Raw genomic sequence first — 22,692 nt, 5'->3', positions numbered from 1 at the left:
CTTTTCCTTGAAACGTACCTATTCAAATTATCTAATGGATTTGGGTCTCTCATTCATGAAATCCTAAGAGCAAATCAAATCCATCTCCTACACACTCCTATTCAAAAGAGGGATAGGACACAAGACGGCATTAAAAGCTTTCTGATGGAGCCTCATGCATGAGAGCAAGCGTACGTAGACCTCTTTCTCTGTCTCACTCATTTCATCTCTGCATCTCCTGCTAATTGGCTCTCTGACAAAGAGACTGCTTTTCCTCCATAGGAGAGCATGCAGTTAGCCCTGGAGGACTCGTCTGATTGAGAAATCACAGAAGAGGAAGGAAGGAAGGAAGGAAGGAAGGAAGGAAGGAAGGAAGGGGCGGGATCAGCTAGAAGGCAACATCGTTTAACAAGCTTCTCTGAGTAATCACACTGCTAATGACTCCAGCATTAAAATCAATAACTTGGCTCTTTTTTACAGCATGGCACTAAACTATAAAGCTAGAAATCGATAAACACGCTCCTAATACATGTATGGAAAATGTTGTTCCCTAAAGACCAGGAAGGTGAAATTCTATACAAAAGAATTAAAAACTACATCACAATGACATACACACAAAACAGACCAAAGTTGAAGTAACGGTTAGTTGTATTTTGCTCATCTTCGTTACCTAAAAAGAACAAGTCTAAAATTATTGGCACCCTCCAAAACAATCACCAAACAAGAAACATGTTGGAGAAACTAACTGTATATTTTTTTTCAATAGTCTATTAATAATAATTTTCCACCATTCAAATTTATTTATAATATTTAAATTATTCTAGATTATATAGTATATAAATGATCGCGGCGGCACGGTGGTGTAGTGGTTAGCGCTGTCGCCTCACAGCAAGAAGGTCCGGGTTCGAGCCCCGTGGCCGGCGAGGGCCTTTCTGTGCGGAGTTTGCATGTTCTCCCCGTGTCCGCGTGGGTTTCCTCCGGGTGCTCCGGTTTCCCCCACAGTCCAAAGACATGCAGGTTAGGTTAACTGGTGACTCTAAATTGACCGTAGGTGTGAATGTGAGTGTGAATGGTTGTCTGTGTCTATGTGTCAGCCCTGTGATGACCTGGCGACTTGTCCAGGGTGTACCTCGCCTTTCACCCATAGTCAGCTGGGATAGGCTCCAGCTTGCCTGCGACCCTGTAGAACAGGATAAAGCGGCTAGAGATAATGAGATGAGATGAGATTGATTGTACTTATTTTAAATTGTGTTATCCACACTAAATATGAGGTTGCACACATGTCAAATGATCGCTTTGGGAAAATACAGACATAAGAGTTATACATTTGTTGACCTGTTCAAGAAAAGTTATGTACCTAAAAATTAGATAAACAATTTAAAGATACCAGAAAGCACAATTATAATACAAAAAAGTGAAGACAAAGAAGGTGGTTTCATTTGTCACACTTGCCCTGTGTCCGAAATCGCTCCCTACTCACTATATAGGGCACTATATAGTGAGGACACCATTTTGTAGTGTTGTCCGAAACCTTAGTGAGGATTATTTACACCCTATATAGTGCACTCAAAGTATCCCACAATGCATCACAAAAAGTAATGTACAACTGATAGTCACTAACCAAAGCAATATATCCCATCATGCATTGCGGTCACGCTGAAAGAAATCAAATTAAGTCTCAAATTTGATTTAATAAAAGGCAGCGGCAAAGAAGAAAGTATTCAGCCTTGATTTTAAAAAAACTGAAAGATACAGGTACTTTGTATTGATTAATGTGGGATATACGCTCAGTATAATCTGTATTTAAATCACAAAAATACATGCGTGTATTTATTATTTTGAAAACCCACCATCTGACTGATCTGGCACGTTTTAATTGTGTGACAGTAATGACGTAAATACGAGCGTGACAGACAAGTGTCTGAAAGCATTTTTACATTTTACCAATGAGCTCACTATATAGTCCTCTATATAGTAAGTCCCTATATAGGGAGTAGTAAACAAGTGAGTGATTTTGGACACAGGGATACACTCAAGCACAGACATAAGCACAGCAAAATGTTTCCTCCGTTTTTAACCCATATGAAGCAGCGAACACACACACACACATGCACACACAAGTAAGCAATGAGCACACACACATACCCAGAGTAGTGGGCAGCTATGCTACAGCATCCGGGGAACAGTTGGGGGTTAGGTGCCTTGCTCAAGGGCACTTCAGCCCAACCTCAGGCCATGGCTGCTCCATGTTAACCTAACCACATATCTTTGAACTGTGGGGAAAACTGAAAAATTGCCAGTAACTGCGTTCATGGATATATTGTATACATTCAGCAGTGCTCATTTTTGTGAAGGGTGCCAATAATTTCGGAGTCGATTGTAGGATTGTCAATGCTTGTGAAAATCAAAATGCTAATGTCGAAACAGCACAGAGAGCAGACAGAATGTGGCAGAAGAATGAATTCAATCCAAAAAGGACAAAATTAGTGTTCGCTTCTTGTAGCTTTCAGTGATCTCAGAATGTCAGTCATCTCAGGTTGCTGAGCAGCAGCTCAAACTGATGTAGACATGCCATAGACATCTATCCATTCGTTCTTCAGCCAGACAATTAGGCACTGGTGTCCTTAATTATTATATATTTCGACATGTCAGATGCTTGTAAAACATACATACATACATACATACATACATACATACATACATACATACATACACCTCAGTGTTTAAGGCTTGTTTTCTGGATGCTTAGATTGTAGATAATTATGAAATATAACTGTTAATTACGTAGCCGTGTGTGCAATGTAGAAGGAGATCCACAACAGAGCAAGTGAAGCCGTCTGTGGAAATGGGCTGTTTAATGTATTGATCACTGGGACAACACAGAGATGGTACGAGTTAAATAAGAGGCGTCTGATAAGTGTAATTGAGCATGTAATGGTTTGAGCAGGTTCCCTATTACCCGAAGTGACAACGCCTTGAAGTGCTCTTTAATGCCTATTTTGTGAGTGAGGAAATAGTCGTCACATTCAATATTAATAGTCCCAAGGTTCCTTTTTGCATCATTTTTCCTCAAATATTTTTCAGGGCTATATCCTTAGGAAAATTTGTGCATTATTTACCGGCTATGAGAAAGCTTGTTAAAGGATTCATCATTTCTGATTTTATCTATTGGTCAGTCAGGATCTTTTTTTCCTCTCTACCATTCAAAACGTGTGAACCTTTTCTTCATGTTGCCAAGCAACCCAAGCTCCCACGAGTGTTTGCCTTTGAATGAATTCCACACATTTCCCCCTAACCCAGGTGCTAACTAACAAAATCTAGGAAGGTTGGGCAAATGAAAAACATGTCGAGAAGAAAAACACTATTTGAGATGATGTTGTTAATGCTGTAAATGAGAATTAACTTTACTAACGTTATTTACAGCAATCATTATCATTAACAAGCTATCAATGAGTAGACCTGCTTGTTTTTTATTTTATAATTAACCAATAAAGCTGTTTTGCAACCATTTGCATTAACCAAGGAGTAAAAATCTACGAGTAAAAAAAAATCCACAAAAATCAATCTGCTTGTGGGGTGAACTGACTGTTTTATAAGGCTGAATGTTTCCATTATTTACACTCAGTGACATTTAGTAACATGTAAATTCATTTATGCTGATTTATTTTTAGTCATTCTAAAGAAATAAACATTGGTCAATGCCAGTGAGATTAATAAATACACTTTAACATTACTTATAGTTTATTAATGCTGAAGTTCATCATTTGCTGAACCTTAAGGAGATTTTCATTCTTTAATTGCTTCATTATATCATCCTTTATGGAATAAAGGTTTGAATATTAACACTGACCAGAAAAAAGAAAATCAACTCATTATTTTTTTACTAAAATGCATTTTAACAAAGAAGACTTCTTCAGAGACTCAACGCAGAGACATTGTGTGATCTGCATCTAAGAAACTGTTTTCAACCCTGACTGATTGATTTTATCTGAAGGCGTTTATGCAGAGAGGAGGAAAGCTCTGAGAGACACTTACCCTCACGTACAGCACTTTGTCCCCAATTCGGTAGCGGCCTTTGGGCTGTTTCTCAATGCAGAACCTGACTGCACATCTGCATGGTGGATCTTCTGAAATCTTCTCCACCTAGAACAGGACACAATCTTTTGTACTATTCATTCAAATCAACAATACTGTACTTGTTCATTTCAACTTACTATATCGTCCAGTAGATTGTCTTTGCTCTTTTTTCCATTGGATTTACTAAGGGAGCGTGAGGTAGGGGTGGATGTGGGTGTTTGAACAGGTGACTGGGGATTGGGTGAGATATGCTGAGGTTCAGGTTCAGGCTCAGGTTGGAGTTCACATTTAGGTTCAGGTTCGAGTTCACATTTAGGTTCAGGTTCAGGCTCAGGTTGGAGTTCACATTTAGGTTCAGGTTCAGGCTCAGGTTGGAGTTCACATTTAGGTTCAGGTTCAGGCTCAGGTTCAGGTTGGAGTTCACATTCAGGTTCAGGCTGGAGTTCACATTTAGGTTCAGGTTCAGGCTCGAGTTCACATTTAGGTTCAAGTTCAGGTTGTGGGACTGGGGCAGAGGAAGAGTCTGGAGGAGGGGACGGAGGTGGAGAGGCAGGTGATGTGGATGGAGAGATGGAGGCAGGACAAGGAGAGGAAGAAGGAGGTGGTGATGGAGCAGGGGGGAATAAAAGAGGACTGGAAGGAGAGGGTAACGCTGAAGTAAAGAACATGGATGGGGATAAGGAACCAAATTCTTCTTTCTCAATCTCTTTCTCCAGTTTGACCAGACCAGGTGGATCGATACCATACCTGTGAGAAATGATTCACTCAGTGAGTGACATCAGTGCATCACAATCTAATTTTACATGCTGAATTTAAAGACAATCCAAAGGCCATAGAGGTAGGTTGTAGTGTCTGGTGTTCTTCAAACTGAACAAGTTTTTAATTAATGCTAGCCAACTAACAGGGGTTAAATCGAAGGCTAATCAAAGGTTTGTTGATTTATGTTTTATTGTAATTCAGATTATGCTGCACCACTTAAATGTTTACCATGGCTTAACTAATACAGGAATAAAACCTTAATCTCTGATTAAAACCCTGCCTAAGGATTAATTCTGATTGTCTGCCACAATGGATTCGGCTGTCTAATATAGCAAAGAGGAATATTATTCTTCTTAATATTTGATGGTTTATTCTTAAAGGTAGACTGCCTTTCAGATTTTGCAAGTATAGGTCATGAAAAGAAGTTTCCCAGACACCCAATTATTTTTGTTTAGTGGACCAAAAGCTACTGAATTCGAATCACAGATTTCCAATTTTATTAGTTATTTTTATTTTTATTTTTTAAAAAGAACAATTAATGAATTTAGGGTCACGTGGCCCTAAATTCTCTGCTATTTTTTTCCTGCTTCAACATGACCCGATTCAAGATACTACATCATGCATCACATGGTGGGCTTTCCCCATTCGCACAAAGCACTGTGGGATACAAATTTGAAACAGGAGAGAGAAAAATGGAGGACGTGAGTGTGCGAATGAAATGTGAAAGACTGACTACATTAAAGGAAAGCGAGAAAAGACGTTATGTTGCGAATGAAAGGAAACGCAGGACCAAACTAATAAATATCGACGGTCAGCGAGCACCTCGGTGTGATCAGCTGTTCGTTTAGCGACAGAATAATGTAACTGTCAGTGCACGGTCAAAGGTAAATCTGCGCATGCGCACACGGACTTCTTCCGTCTGCTTGACTGCGCGAAGCGAGCGATTTCATGCATGTTATTTGCTCAGGAATCCCCTCAAATTAAATAACTTCCCAGCCACAGAATGGCCTGATATTTTGTGAAATATTACAGAAATAAATATATAAAATCACAATGACCAAATTTCAGAGGGAACTAAATTTCACCGATTTTATGAAATCGAAAGGCTGCCTCAGTTTAAGGAAAATTAAGAATAAAATAACCATGCTTTGTCAGAAACCCCTTCAGTCAGTCTGTTTTAAAGACAAGGTGCAACTGGATTAAAATATTTAATCCAGGTTAAAGCTTAACCTCTGTTACTGCAACCCAGTTTTAATGTACATTGACAACTAAAATACACTCTCGTCTGCTAGCTTGTCTCTCTAGGACAAAATTTCAAGGTGCTTTGTAGAACACTACAAGAGAGGGTCTCACTTTTGAGAGGTTTTTCAGAAGCTGAGAAATATTTAAAAATATAAAAGCTCAGAAACCCTAACCCTACGTTCACACCAAACACAGCAAGAGCATTAAAATGACTGGAAGTTGTTCATTTTCTATGGTGACTCAGCATCTCTTGGCAGCGAGCAGTGGCATGATCATCGGTGGCACGTCTTCAGGGATAGGAGTTCCAAAATAGGTTGTATTCAGTCATGAGATTTTTGCTTGCAAATTTATTTCTGGTGAATGAAGTGGTGGTCGAGCAAACCAGTTTGGCTGCCATTATGTAAGCAGCTAGTGAAACCGTTTGACCATTTTCGCAGTTTAGGAGGCCAATGCACAATCAAGATACCTTCAGAAAGTTGCTCCTTGCAATGGGATAGATCCTTACACTTCATCAATGAAGGAGTTTTCCTGCGAGTTGGAAAATTATCCATCTGTTGAGTTCTCAGACATCTCAAACTACCTCATGCTGCAGACAACATTCTACACGGACAAACAGATGAAAACCTGGAAGAGCATGGAGGTGTAACTTATATGGTTGGGTTAAAGATCTGGGGATCAAACACTACAAAATGTATCGTTTACGCCTGGGTAAGTAGCATTTCTGGGCTTTTTGCACGCGACTTTGCGATGATTGCTAGGACGCTACAAGTTTTAGTCTCGGGTGTAAACACACCACAGCCGCTAGATTCTCAATCCTCCCTGCTCTTCCCTTCCAGGTAAATCATTCACAAAAGGGCCACAGAAACCCCTTTAAAAAGACCTGGGTATTGTGTGTATTATACATGTGTTAGTTTATAATATGACGACTATGATGAAACAGTAAACAGAAACACATCTGAGGACTTGAGTATCTCCTGAACTTCAAAACTTCACAAAATAACAGAAAATGGTGAGAAGTGATTTGCGAAGCCAAACGAAATAAAATCACATGAATTTACGAATCTTTCCTGAAGCGATCACTGCAAACTCGAGTGTTCTTCGACTCGGCTCCGTTCCCTTGCAGTGAAAAGTTCAAGAGCCACCTTTCTCATCATCTTTTGGTAAATTCCTTTCCTCTTTCACTCTTTATTGCTTCACAGGGAACCCAGAAAAAAACTAATCAGTTTCACGGTTTGATTGATTCAAACAGCACAAAACAACACAAACATGGAGCATTTTAACAACTAGCAAGGTGCCTCAGTGGTAGTAATGCTTTGTAAGCAGTGAGCTTAGCTGACCACCACTTCACGTCTTGCATATCTAATGAGGCGGATGTGATGTCACATGCAACCCACCTATAAAGATGAAGTCTGGGTAACTTTATGGTAATGAGCTGTGACGCGGTTTGGCATCAACCAACTGGAAATTAGAAGCGCTACGCTCTAGAAACGCTCTAAAGAATATTAGAGAACACAGTCTTCTAAATTTTGGTTCCATTCAACCCTTTACCAAGTACAATGGAGAAATTAAATGTCCCCATTATTAATGATGTGTGCCTGTTTGCTCACAGAGACGCAAGTAAAAAACAAATAAGCTACATGTTGAAATTTGACTTGGCATCAACACAGCAATAGCTTTTAATTAGTTTATGTTTTTAGTTTATTTTCTTACCAAATGTATCATAATTGTTCATTATTTTCCTTCATCGATCGATTTCTTACCTTCACATTTAAAAGATTTCATGAGATTAACTTGTATCCTGCATGTAGTCAGTCATGTAGCATGTCTGTCTGCTTTGCTGCACCTTTAAATAAAGTTTGCAAGACAAAGCATTCCAAACGAACTTGTAGCCACCTATTTCACCTACGTCGCAGAGCGTCTATGAAATTTCCAGCATCGTTGGTAGAGCAGCCAGAGTGAATTTTATCACTCTTGCCATGTTTGGTGTGAACATAGCATAAGAACTACTGAGAGAACCCCTGTTGGACCAGATGCCCACCAGTGCAGGCCAGCAGCTGCATATACAGAGCTCGGCTGTATGTGATGTGGGCTCTAATTGACCATTTTGGTGGAATATAGAAACATAAATCTAAATCAGGTTGTTCTTAGCATTACATTCATGGCACTTAGCAGATGCCCTTATCCAGAGCGACATACAACATACCCAGAGCAGCCTGAAGAGCAGTTGGGGGGTTAGGTGTCTTGCTCAAGGGCACTTCAGACATTTCTGCTGGTTCAGGGAATCAAACCGGTGACCTTTTGGCCCCAAAGCTGCTTCACTAACCTTTAGGCCATGGCTTCCCCAAATTAGCTAAATTTAAACAAGCAAATAAAAACATCCAAGTAAAAAGACAATAAGCTCTTACTTTGAGACAATTCTCCCAAGCTGCAAGAGGCAGAGGCACACATCCCGTGGATGTCTTCGAAGAACTAAAGAAACACACACACTGCATATCAATGACTAATAATTTGACTTCAACAGGCAAGTTAAAAAAAACAAACAACAGGATCTGTTCACTTAACATCCTCTGAAACTGAAGGAAGTGCTGTGCTCCCATTCTAAGGTTTAGAATAAATTATCCATAGTCAGTAAACTGAAGGAACATATAAGAAATCAAACATTGTAGGAAGACAATAGATGTGGGGCTGTGATACGGCCTGAAATGAAGTAGACAAATTTTCCAATGACAGCTCATCTTATACAGCATTTAAAAAAATTATTAATTTATTAAATAATGATTCAGCATATTTATTAATTTATAGCTATGTTTAAATAATAGGCTGGCTTTTTTCATGGTATATCAGATATATTCCATTCAGCTAGCATGATATTGAACGAGTCGAAGATGAGTAGCTGAATGGAATATATGACACCCCACGAAAAAAAGCCAGCCAATATTATCATTAAACATACACATTCCTTTCAGGTGTTCATCTTTCTCTTTCAAAATTCTCTCAAAATCTTTCATATTTAACGAAGCAAACCTGGCGGCCATGTTTGTTTACAAATTGTCACAGTCGCTCGCTGGTGTGGAAGTTTTACGTCTCTGCGTGTGACGTCATGTTGTCTTGACAACCATGCAATATCAAACCATATTCAACGCTCATTCTCCATTGGGTAGAGTGACGTAATACACGTAGGATAAGCGATATGCTAACAATATTGCATGCTATCATACCAATTGAATGAAACCTGCTAGGAGGGAAGAGAACACTTGTTTTTATTCCACTGAAAAAGTGTCCTGTATGTATAATACATCCACAGAAGTTAGTTACCGGTACTATTAACACTAGCATTGTAACATATTATAAACAAACAGTTCTTCCCTCTCCACCCTCTCGTTTTCCTTTCCCTTTACCTCTGACTGTTACAAAGCGCTGACACTGAAGACTCCTTTCATAATTGCTAAATAAACAGTTCCTCACGACATCACCATATTAAATAATGCACATTTTCAATCTCATCTCATCTCATTATCTCTAGCCGCTTTATCCCGTTCTACAGGGTCACAGGCAAGCTGGAGCCTATCCCAGCTGACTACGGGCGAAAGGCGGGGTACACCCTGGACAAGTCACCAGGTCATCACAGGGCTGACACAGACAACCATTCACACCCACGGTCAATTTAGAGTCACCAGTTAACTTAACCTGCATGTCTTTGGACTGTGGGGGAAACCGGAGCACCCGGAGGAAACCAACGCGGACAACATGCAAACTCCGCACAGAAAGGCCCTCGCCGGCCACGGGGCTCGAACCCGGACCTTCTTGCTGTGAGGCGACAGCGCTAACCACTACACCACCGTGCCGCCCACGTTTTCAATCTGTTTATGTGAAATGTTATCCAAGTCTTTGTGCAAGTTCTTACTATAGAATCAGTATTAAAATTAGCGCATTAATATAAACCCATGAAATACAACCGGCACTACTGGTCAGAGCTGCTGTTCTAGGAAATTAATCAATCAAAGCCTTCTGAGATTCAAAGAGATTCGAAAATTCAACAGCGCTGATGAAAAAGTTAATTTTTTTCAGAATGAATGCTTGTGTAGATAAAGATCTCAGAAAGAGTGTGTCTTTGAGGTGTACATACAATCTCAAGATAAAAAAAAAAGGATAGAATAACAAGATAAAGAACGAGTCTGACACTCTGACTCCCAACAGGACCAAGAGATGGCAATCATAACCACAAGGTTTCAAAACTAAGAAGAAAAGCAGTGATTCTCTTTTAAGCCTTGCCAATTCGACAAATACCTGAGGGTATCTTTATAAAAATATGTGCAAGCTGAGAACTGACTGAAGCGCAGTTTCTCAATAGTTTGTGCTGATGAAAAAGGATGACTATATGTATTATTATCTGCCTTGCTTTCGAGGCATCATAGTCCTAATGCAAAACAAACATGGTATTATCTGTTTAAGTAGCGTGGTCTTATACTTTTGAGAGAAGGATGACTCATGTAGAAAGATTAACTCGGATTTGTAACGAGACTAAACTGAAACAGGTCTTAAAATGCATTACTAGTCTTAAAACCAAAAAATATAATTCTTAACATCTGTTTACTTGTGAAGTGATTACTTGTAGGTTTTGTTTGCTTTTTTGTTTTTTTAAAGGAAAAACACACACCGGAGGTGGAACAAGTTCCAGGATTTTTCTATACTTCTTTTTAAAACAAGGTCTATTCACCATTTATACACAGATAAATGCACTGAAGGACAGGGACACTGAGCCTTTCTCCCTTTCTTATTCTCTTCACACATAATCCTTTCCTTCCTCTGATCCTGTGCTTTTCATTCCCTTTTCTTCTCGCCCCAACAATACTGTCCGCTATTTTTGTTTTCTTTTTTCACCATTTTTCATCAAACATGTCCAATGACAGCACGGTCTGAAAGGGTCACGAGAAGCTCTGTTGATACCGAACTGCCATTCAGCTCTATTCCCAGTGGAGCTCATATGAGGAAGGAGAGAGAGAGAGAGAGAGAGAGAGAGAGGCCAAGAAGCATGGAGGGAGCAAGGGGGGTTCTGTCTCTATGCCAATGCCGCCGGTTTAACAACATTGTCAGAGCCAAACTATTAAGCAAAATATATTATTTATGTGACTTACAATTACAAAAACAAACAGAACAATATACATGCGAGAGAAAAAGGAAGAATGACAGTCGGAGGGAAATAATAGTGTGATGAGAATGAAGAATGGGTTGGGCCAAGCAGATGTCTCATTTATGAAAATGAGTCATCACAAATTCAAATTATTAGTGCTGAGAGAATGGAAACTGCCCAGTTAGATTCTTAGACCATATTCACTGGCATAAATATGATGTTTTTTGGTCACTACAACTCCTTAGTTTCAGTTATTCATTTGATTGAGCTTGCATGAAATGTTATTTACTCTTATGGACACATCAAAATACATTTTTATTGAATTGCCAGCAGAGTTGCCAAGTAGCTACGTGAATTACCGTTGGCAATAACAACATTGTACCATACTTTTAGAGTGCAAAACTGCGTTTTTGTAGAAATGCATACTAACCATATATTAGTTTAATATACGAGTGGAATACCTTGCGAAAAGAACTTAAGTCATCTGTAAACATTAAAGGTAGACTGACTTTCAGGATTTTTCAGGTTTAGGTCGTAAAAAGAATTTTCCCTAACAGGCAATTATTTTTGTTTAGTGGACCAAAAGCTACTGAATTCGAATCACAGACTTCCAATTTTATTAGCTTTTTTTTTTTTTTAATAGAACAATGAATTAATTTAGAGCCACGTGGCCCAAAATTCTCTGCTATTATTTCTTGCTTCACTGGGACACAATCCAAGATACTACATCATGCATCACATGGTGGGCTGTCCCCGTTCGCTCAAGGCATTGTGTGAATTTAAAACGGTAAAAGAAAATGGAGGATCAAATCAAATCAAATCAAATCAAGTTTATTTGTACAGCGCTTTTAACAATAAACATTGTCGCAAAGCAGCTTTACAGAATTTGAACGACTTAAAACATGAGCTAATTTTATCCCTAATCTATCCCCAATGAGCAAGCCTGTGGCGACGGTGGCAAGGAAAAACTCCCTCAGACGACATGAGGAAGAAACCTCGAGAGGAACCAGACTCAAAAGGGAACCCATCCTCATTTGGGCAACAACAGACAGCCTGACTATAATATTAACAGTTTTAACAGGTATAACCCTCAACTGTCCTCATGGGGCCGTCCTTCACAGGAGTGGGGCGATAAAACTCCGACCAGACACAGGGCACCAGGATGGATCAAGCAGGTCCGAGGGGCAGAAGAGGCCAGCATCTCAATCCCAGGATCAACATGTAACTCAGAGGGACAGATGGGGGGGGGGGGGGGGGGGGGGAGAGAAAGAAAAAGAAAAGGATGCGAATGAAATGCGGAAGACCAACTACAGTAACGGAAAGCGAGAAGAAAAAGATGTTGCGAAGGAAAGGAAATGCAGGACCAAACTAATAAATATCGGCGGTCAGCGAGCACCTCGGTGTGATCAGCTGTTCATTATGTGACAGAATGATGTAACTGTCAGTGCATGGTCAAGGTAAACCTGTAGATGACAGTAATGCCGCTTTTCCACTACCAACGCGGCTGAGTTGGGCTGAGCCGTGCCGTGCTGAGTTGGGCTGAGTCGAGCTGAGCGGGGCTGTTGGAGTTGCATTTCGACTACAACTGCGCTGAACCGTGCTGGCTGGAAGTGGGTGGACACATTGGGTGGAGTTAGCGAAAGTGGGTGGACGTCACGTGATGTCGTTAGGCGGCACAAACAGTGACATCAGTGAGCTTTTAAGCGGTAGTCTCACGACCCGGATAGTAAACAATAAACATGGAGGACATGGAGTCGTTAGTGTTGCTGGTCTTGGTGCTGTGGCTTGTTGTCACTGACAACGCCAACAGATACTGGCAAGAGCGTATAGATGAGGCGAGGCGCATAATATGGCTTCAGAAATTCTCGTAATTCGTAATTCTTCTTCTTCCGGGTTTACAGATCCCAGGGTGCTCGCAGGACGTGTGTGGGCATGTGAGGACACTCCTCCTCACCAATCAGTGCACAGGGGAGTGTCTGCTCACGCCCCAGCCCCACTCGGCTCAGTTTGGCTCGCTTCAGCCCCACTCCAAAACCGTGCGAGTTTTGGGTGCTAAGCAGGGCTGAAGCGAGCTGAGTCGTGCTGCTCTGAGGTAGTCGAAACGCGAGCCGTGTCGGGCTGAAGTGAGCTGAAGCGAGCTGAAAAAGGGTAGTGGAAAAGGGCCATAATGCAACACTGGATGCCAGCTGCCATAAAACCCAAAAGAAGAAGACAACGACACCAAAAGGTAAACTTGCACATGCGCACACTGGACTTCCCCGTCTGCTTGACTGCGCGAAGCAAGCAATTTCATGCACATTATTTGCTCAGGAATACCCTCAAATTAAATAACTTCCCAGCCACAGAATGCCCTGGGTTTTTTTTGTTTTTGTTTAGATATTACAGAAATAAACATACTCACAATGACCAAATTTCAAAGGGAACTAAATTTCATTGGTTTTATGAAATCGAAAGGCCGTCTACCTTTTAACAATTTAAAGAAACAATTGAAAACCTTCTTATTTAGAATCAGATTATGCTTCTTAGATTCTCATCTCGGGCGGCACGGTGGTGTAGTGGTTAGCGCTGTCGCCTCACAGCAAGAAGGTCCTGGGTTCGAGCCCCGGGGCTGGCGAGGGCCTTTCTGTGTGGAGTTTGCATGTTCTCCCCGTGTCCGCGTGGGTTTCCTCCGGGTGCTCCGGTTTCCCCCACAGTCCAAAGACATGCAGGTTAGGTTAACTGGTGACTCTAAATTGACCGTAGGTGTGAATGTGAGTGTGAATGGTTGTCTGTGTCTATGTGTCAGCCCTGTGATGACCTGGCGACTTGTCCAGGGTGTACCCCGCCTTTCGCCCGTAGTCAGCTGGGATAGGCTCCAGCTTGCCTGCGACCCTGTAGAAGGATAAAGCGGCTAGAGATAATGAGATGAGATTCTCATCTCATCTCATTATCTCTAGCCGCTTTATCCTGTCCTACAGGGTCGCAGGCAAGCTGGAGCCTATCCCAGCTGACTACGGGCGAAAGGCGGGGTACACCCTGAACAAGTCACCAGGTCATCACAGGGCTGACACAGACACAGACAACCATTCACACTCACATTCACACCTACAGTCAATTTAGAGTCACCAGTTAACCTAACCTGCATGTCTTTGGACTGTGGGGGAAACCGGAGCACCCGGAGGAAACCCACGCGGACACGGGGAGAACATGCAAACTCCGCACAGAAAGGCCCTCGCCGGCTACGGGGCTTGAACCCGGACCTTCTTGCTGTGAGCCGACAGCGCTAACCACTACACCACCATGCCGCCTGCTTCTTAGATTCTGACTTCATCTCATCTCATTATCTCTAGCTGCTTTATCCTGTTCTACAGGGTCGCAGGCAAGCTGGAGCCTATCCCAGCTGACTACGGGCGAAAGGCGGGGTACACCCTGGACAAGTCGCCAGGTCATCACAGGGCTGACACATAGACACAGACAACCATTCACACTCACATTCACACCTACGGTCAATTTAGAGTCACCAGTTAACCTAACCTGCATGTCTTTGGACTGTGGGGGAAACCGGAGCACCCTGAGGGAACCCACGTGGACACGGGGAGAACATGCAAACTTCACACAGAAAGGCCCTCGCCGGCCACAGGGCTTGAACCCGGACCTTCTTGCTGTGAGCCGACAGCGCTAACCACTACACCACTGTGCCGCCTGCTTCTTAGATTCTGACTTGTTTATTGAAAATTAATGATTTTTTTAATTTTTATTCTGCAGTGATTTTAGACTTGAAATATAATTGTTTGTTTGCATTTGTTGAATTGTAAAGTGCTATAGAGTGTACATACATATATAGCGCTATATAAATGTAATAAATTATTATTACAGTTTAAAAATTTACTGCTGCAATTTTACAGCTGTTTCAACTGTTAATGCCAAATATACAACTTTATCCTGTTCTATCTGGATCTATCTGGGAAACACTGGGTGGTGGAATCGTAGGGCATCATGCACACACACCTTCACATACTCATTCACCATCCATCCATTTTCTACTGCTTATCCGGATCCAGGTCATGGGGGTAGCAGTCTAAGCAGAGCAGCCCAGACTTCCCTCTCCCCGGCCAACTCCACCAGCTCTTCTGGGGGAATACCGAGGTGTTCCCAGACCAGCCGAGAGATGTAATCTCTCCAGCGTGTCCTGGGTCTGCTCCTGGTGGGGCATGCCCAGAGAACCTCCCTTGGGAGGCGTCCAGGGGGAATCCTAACAAGGTGCCCGAACCACCTCAACTGACTCCTTTCAATGTGGAGGAGCAGTGGTTCTACTCTGAGTCTCTCCCGAATAACCAAGCTTCTCACCCTGTCTCCAAGGGAGAGCCCAGCCCCCCTGCGGAGAAAACTCATTTTGACTGCTTGTATCCACGATCTCATTCTTTCGGTCACTACCCACAGTTCATGACCATAGGTGAGAGTGGGAACGTAGATGGACCAGTAAATTGAGAGCTTTGCCTTTTGGCTCAGCTCTCTTTTTACCACAACAGACCAGTTTAGCGTCCACATCACTGCTGACGCTGCCCCGATCCTTCTGTCCAGCTCCCTCTCCCTCTTACCCTCACTCGTGAGCAAAACCCCCCGAGATACTTAAACTCTTCCACTTTAGGTAGCAACTCCCCCCTGACCCGAAGTAGGCACTCCACTTGTTTCCGGCTGAGCGCCATGGCCACGGACTTGGAGGTGCTGACCCTCATTCCAGCCGTTTCGCACTTGGCTGCAAACTGTCCCAGCGCATGCTGTAAGTCACAGATTGACGAAGCCAACAGGACCACATCATCCGCAAAAAGCAGAGAAGTGATCCTGATGCCACCAAATTGTACACCCTCCACCCCTTGGCTGCACCTAGAAATTCTGTCCATAAAAGTTATGAACAGAACCAGTGACAAAGGGCAGCCCTGGCAGAGTCTCACATGCACCGGGAAGGAGTCCGATTTTCTGCTGGCACTGAGAATCTAACTCCTGCTCCGGTCATACAGGGTCTGAATGGCCCGCAGTAGTAGGCCATGAACCCCATTCTCCCGAAGCACCCCTCACAGGGCACCATGAGGGACACGGTCATAAGCCTTCTCCAGGTCCACAAAACACATGTAGACCGGTTGGGCAAACTCCCATGTACCCTCCAGTATGCTTGCAAGGGTAAAGAGCTGGTCCAGTGTTCCACGACCAGGATGAAAACTGCATTGTTCCTCCTGAATCCGAGGTTCGACTATCGACCAGACTCTCATCTAGAGCACCCCAGCATAGGCTTTCCCAGGGAGGCTGAGAAGTGTGATCCCCCTATACTGGTACTTGGAACACACTCTCCGGTCCCCCTTTTTAAAAAGGGGGACCACCACCCCAGTCTGCCAATCCAGAGGCACTGTCCCTGACCGCCACGCAATGTTGAAGAGGCATGTCAGCCAAGACAGCCCATCATCCAGTGCCTTGAGGAACTCAGGACAAATCTCATCTACCCCTGGAGCCCAGCCACCGAGGAGCTTTTTAACCACCTCAGCCCCTGTGATGGGAGAGTCCTCCCAAGCACCCTCAGACTCTGCATCCTCATCGGACAACATGAAGGTGGGATTGAGGAGATCCTCGAAGCATTCCTTCCACCACCAGATGATGTCCCCAGCTGAGGTCAACAGCACTCCAGCCTCACTGTAAACAGTAGGGACAGAGCACTGCTTCCCCTTCCTGAGCTGCCGGATGGTTTGCCAGAATCTCTTAGAGGCTGACCGAAAGTCACTTTCCATGGCCTTACCGAACTCCTCCCACACCTGAGTTTTTGCTTCAGTGACCGCCAGAGCCACGTTCCGCTTGGCCCATCGGTATCTGTCAGCTGCCTCTGGAGACCCACAGGCTAACCAAGCCCGATAGGACTCCTTCAGCTTGACAGCTCCCCATCCTCCCCCGGTATGCAGTTGAAGCTCTGCCGGAGGTGGCAGTTGAAGATCCGATGGATGGGAGCCTCCGCCAGACATTCCCAGCATACCCTCACTACATGTTTGGGCCTACCAGGTCTGTCCAGCCTCCTCCCCCACCATCTGATCCAGCTCGCCACCAGGTAGTGATCAGTTGACAGCTCTGTTCCTCTCTTCACCTGAATGTCCAAGACATACGGTCGTAGATCAGAGGAAATTACTACAAAGTCAATCATCGGTCTACGGCCTAGGGTGTCCTCATGCCACGTGCACTTATGGACACCCTTATGCTTGAACATGGTGTTCGTTATGGCCAAACCGTGCATGGCACAGAAGTCCAACAACAGAACACCGCTCAGGTTCAGATTGGGCAGGCCGTTCCTCCCAATCACACCCTTCCAGGTCTCACCGTCATTGCCCATGTGAGCGTTGAAGTCCCCCAGTAAAACAATGAAGTCCCCTCTTGGTGCACTGTCTAGCACCCCACTCAAGGACTCCAAGAAGACCGGGTACTCTGGACTACCATTTGGTGCATAAGCGCAAATGACAGTCAGAGACCATTTCCTGACCCAAAGGTGCAGGGAAACGACCCTCTCATTCACTGGGAAGAACTCCAATGTTAGCGCACCGAACTGGGGGGCTACCAATAGCCCCATCCCTGCCCAGCACCGCTCGCCCTTGGCAACTCCAGCATAGAAGAGAGTCCAACCCCTCTCCAGGAAATTGGTTCCAGGGCCCAAGCTATGCATTGAGGTGAGCCCAACTATATCTAGTCAGTACTGCTCAACCTCACGCACAAGCTCAGGCTCCATTCTCACCAGACATTCCATGTCCCAAAAGCCAGTTTTGTCAGTCAGGGATCTGTACGTCACGGCCTCCGCCTTTGGCTGCCACCCGATCCACAGTGCACCAGAATACTCATTCGCACCAAGGGAAAATTTAGCAAAAGACAATTCACCTACTGGAGAATTCTGAAAGGACATTGGGAGAACATCTACACAAACTGGACACAGACAGTAACCCGAACTCAGGGTTGACTCACTGCACCATTGTGCCTGCCACCTTGCAGTTTTTAATATTTTAATACAATTATTTGCTCTACAATTTGTTGATTGTTATTTTGATTATATTTTGATGAAGATATTATTATTTATTATTATTATATTTTGATTAAAATATACTCGTTCAGACAACATGAGGAAGAAACCTCGAGAAGAACCAGACTCAAAAGGGAACCCATCCTCATTTGGGTGATAACAGATAGCATGATTATAAATAACTTGCTTCTATAACTGTGTCCTGTATAGTCACAAAGTATAACTGTGAAACCAGGAAAATCATTATAGTTTTAATATGAAGTCAAAGCAAAATTAACACCACAGATGAAGCACACAGCCAAGAGGATGTTCGATTTTCTCTTATATATTATATATATAAAATAAAAAATAAAAAAGCCCACACACCACACACTACACAATGATAAGACAGGAACCAATCTGAGCTACGCATTAACAGACCTAAGCTAATGATGAATGAAGAATCTATATTTATAGGAAATTCTCAAATGTCTCAAAATACATACCGAGATCATCCGACTCAAAAAGATGTGATGAGCCAATGCCAATTTTACGGCACCAGTACAGGAAGTTGGCCGTGTTGTCTCGGGCAAAAAATGAACCAGGAGCTGCATCAGCTCTCCAGTGAATCACACGCCGGGTGAAGGGCTGTAAAACACACAGCAAACCAGTGTAATAATAATAATAATAATAATAACAACAACAACAACCATTAATGACCATCATATATACAAATCATCTAATTGGTATAGGAACAAACAGGAAAAAGCCTCACTGAAAACCTCTCTGTATATTTTACACAGAAGCACACAAGTTCAAGCTATACATTTTACAATAAGCACATTTAAGCAGATATTCTTCTAAACATTTCAGCTTTATTATCTGATTGTTGCTTTCTTAGCACTGAGTAGATGATGAAGAGATGCAGACAGAAGCAGCAGTAGGAAAGAGGGAACACTGCAAGTAGCACACAGATGGCTCATAAAATGGGGGATAAAACCAGCCAAGGACTTTTTATTCTCTCTGTTCTTTAGTGTGCTGTGTTCCAACCATATCCTGCATTCATTAAATAGCTAAATAATTTGAGGAATAATGCCATCGACATATTAAAACGTGTGTTTATTTCCATAAAAATGTTCATATAACTAACATCTGAGATGAGTCTTGGATATAACTTTGTATTACAGTTTTGTTGCTATAATAACACAAAGAAACCCATGCTCAATAGAGACCAAAAATCCCAGAGTTTAACAAACAAACAAACAAAGACAGAATTAATCTAAATCCTGCTAGAGACAAATGAGGAGTTACTCTGTCGTTGACGGAGTTGCACGTGAAGGTTAAGAGAAGTGTTTTGGTGTGAGCACCTTGCCATTGCTTGCCAGAATCATCTTCTCCTGTAACTTTTCAGCCAGCTGGCAGAGCACAACTCCAGTCTCCAGCATGTCCATGAAGTTCTCCGCTGTTATATTAATTCCTGGATAATTAAACAGACATGGAGATCCAGAAACTGTTAATCAACTTGGAATCAGCATTATATTGTAAAAGCAATTTGGATTAGGTTTATACTGAAAGTATGGAACAGATTTAATGACACTAAAGTCAATCCCAAGAGCTTCTTTTCTGAAAACCAGAAAAAAAAAATGTGACAAATTAACAACTTTAACTATTAGATGGGGGAAAAAAGAAAAACAAAAAAGGTTTTACAAGTTCCCTTTTGTCTTCCATTATCATAGAGAGAATCAAAGAGATTTCAAGACAAAATGAAACAAATATTCGTTAGCATGAGCAAATCAAGATAAACGATATATGATGTATATATTTAACTGTTATTCCACGAAATCGAGTTGTATATGAGCTGATAGTCGACGAGGCACGTAGCACTGAGTTGGCAGTAAGCCATTTACGATGAAATTGAGTGGAATAACTTATTATATCCACATTCACTGGATTTTGAGAAACGGAGCATTTTTATTTTTATTTTTTGCAAATTCAATAAATAAAAACTTTTTACAAAACATCAGACAAAATAATTTCCGCTTAGAATTAAAACAAACCGGCGAAATGACATGCAATTTGTGAAAAATGCTATCATAATTCTTGGGGAAAAAAAAAATCCATTCTTACCATCAAATACTTTTATTCCATATTTTGTTGCTTTTTATTTTTGGGGTTTTGTTTTCAAATAGAGGTTTTATTTCGTCCTCGGCTGGTTCAGCAACACGCTCTGCCATTTTGTTTTTCTCTACTCACGGTATAGGAGCTGATAGCCTAGTAGTAGAGTAGCCAATCAGAGTGTGCGATAGCTCATATCCAGTGAATGCAGATAGAATAAAAATATATAGGCAGTTTTAAAACAAAAACACCATTAAGCTCAATCAGACCATAAAACAACATTGTCACAGTCAAATTTATTTGTGTACTGCGTTTAACAACAGACACTGTCACAAAGCAGCTTTACAGAAAATCAAAGACTTTAAACATGAGCTAATTTTATCCCTAATTTATCCCTGATGAACAAGCCTGTGGTGACGGTGACTATCTGGAAGAGTTGGAAATTTGTCAGGAATTGGATTTGAAATTCAATTTTGAATTGGAACGCAGTGAGGATGACTGTAAATGAGGCAAAGAAAAGCATGATCACTGTTTCGGAATTGCAAAAACCAAGTAGACACTGTAAAATATGATGGTGGAACACTGAAACATTGTGGCTGGTTTGCTAGCAGTGATGACTTTTGAAAAGTAACAGGAGATTTTAGCCTAAAACATGGTTGCCTCTGCCAGGAGGTTAAAGTGCATATCACAGGTAAATTCAGGAGCAAGATCAATGTAATTCTACTATTTTATATTAAACTTTGGTCAAATATCTGTCACATTTTGCGCAATTCTTTTACCTTGCGCAATACCAGAAAAATTCAGTTGAAATCACGCCATTTGAGGCAAATTGGTCCGCCTCTGAAAAAACTTGGCATTTGGATTTCCCCGGAAACATTGATTTTCATGACGTCGCATACGGGACGCCTCCCTCTGAATCCTCCGTCAGAGCTGGTTTGTTTATGAGAAAACGACCTGGTGGTTTTCTGCAAATTTCTTCAACGTTCTCACGTAATTATTAAAATGGTTAACAGATGTATCGTAGGAGGGTGTAGCAACACCAATCTTGATGGGGTTAGTACTCATCGTTTCCCAAAAGACCGGACAATGAGAGAGAAATGGGAGCGCTTGGTCTACACAGGCTGTGCACTGAAACCGTGCAAAGCTCGCACAGCCTGCTGGCACTTCCGCAGATAACGTCACGAATCTGGCTCCAGACTCCCTTGGCATTTTTCCAGACGCGTTTTGTTTTTTGTTTTTTTTGCTGTAGACAGATGGCCTTGTGCAAAATGACTCTTCTGGATGAGTGTGTAAAGGGACATACTTTCATAGTAAAAAAAAAAATTAAATTGGTCCATAATATGCACTTTAAGACCTAGTCATTGATGGATCTTTCTGCAAGTTTGCAACCCCAAACTTGCATTAAAAAAAATAAAAAATAAATCACGTCACAAATGCTAGGGCACAATATAAATAAGGTTTTGTTTTGGCTATCCATATTCTGGTCTGATATGCGAAATTGAAATTGATTACACTTCAACAAAGAAAGAAACACTATAAAGCTACCTCGATGTACAAGTGCTTAAACAATGAACTCAAAGGAATTGACAAACTATATGCGACGTTCTGATTTCCACAGTTACAATACAAGACAAAAAGACAACTTTGTTCCCCCTAATCCAAGAACAAATTATTTAAAAGCATACATTTAAATACACAAGTATAGAACTGTGGAACTCTATCCCTCAAGACATACAGAACTCAGACTCAATTAAAACATTCAAGAGACGTCTAAATTACATAAATTTCTAAATTTAAAAATTAAATCAGTTCCTTATACCTACTAGTATATACTGTATATTTTAATAGTCACCTATACCCATGGCGGCACGGTGGTGTAGTGGTTAGCGCTGTCGCCTCACAGCAAGAAGGTCCTGGGTTCGAGCCCCGGGGCCGGCGAGGGCCTTTCTGTGTGGAGTTTGCATGTTCTCCCCGTGTCCGCGTGGGTTTCCTCCGGGTGCTCCGGTTTCCCCCACAGTCCAAAGACATGCAGGTTAGGTTAACTGGTGACTCTAAATTGACCATAGGTGTGAATGTGAGTGTGAATGGTTGTCTGTGTCTATGTGTCAGCCCTGTGATGACCTGGCGACTTGTCCAGGGTGTACCCCGCCTTTCGCCCGTAGTCAGCTGGGATAGGCTCCAGCTTGCCTGCGACCCTGTAGAAGGATAAAGCGGCTAGAGATAATGAGATGAGACCTATACCCATCAGGGCTCGAAATTCTTTTTTTTTTTTTTTCACCAGCCAGCCGGACTAGTTACCTTCCAAAGTAACTCGCCAAACAGAAAATCAACTAGCCAAAATTTGTTCATGTATGAATTTTACTTCTGTCAAAAATAACGCAAAAGAGAG

General features: G+C 42.2%; 1 protein-coding gene across 2 annotated transcripts in view; it reads right to left on the bottom strand.

Moving 5' to 3' along the window:
- The window catches only part of gas2b (growth arrest-specific 2b), a 46,731-nt gene that overhangs the window by 5,642 nt on the left and 18,397 nt on the right, over positions 1–22,692 (bottom strand). For both annotated transcript variants that reach the window (XM_060911948.1, XM_060911949.1), the window contains exons 3-7: positions 19,556–19,665; positions 18,695–18,836; positions 8,463–8,526; positions 4,194–4,803; positions 4,015–4,122 (exon numbers count right to left, since the gene is read on the bottom strand). In XM_060911948.1, coding sequence (XP_060767931.1) covers positions 4,015–4,122; positions 4,194–4,803; positions 8,463–8,526; positions 18,695–18,836; positions 19,556–19,665 — 1,034 coding nt within the window. The remainder of the gene's footprint in view (positions 1–4,014; positions 4,123–4,193; positions 4,804–8,462; positions 8,527–18,694; positions 18,837–19,555; positions 19,666–22,692) is intronic.

This window comes from Neoarius graeffei, chromosome 27 (genome assembly GCF_027579695.1).
Source record: "Neoarius graeffei isolate fNeoGra1 chromosome 27, fNeoGra1.pri, whole genome shotgun sequence".
In the NCBI taxonomy this organism is placed as follows: domain Eukaryota; kingdom Metazoa; phylum Chordata; class Actinopteri; order Siluriformes; family Ariidae; genus Neoarius; species Neoarius graeffei.
The sequence above is the reverse complement of the archived record's forward strand: the minus strand, read 5'-3'. Positions and strand labels throughout refer to the sequence as shown.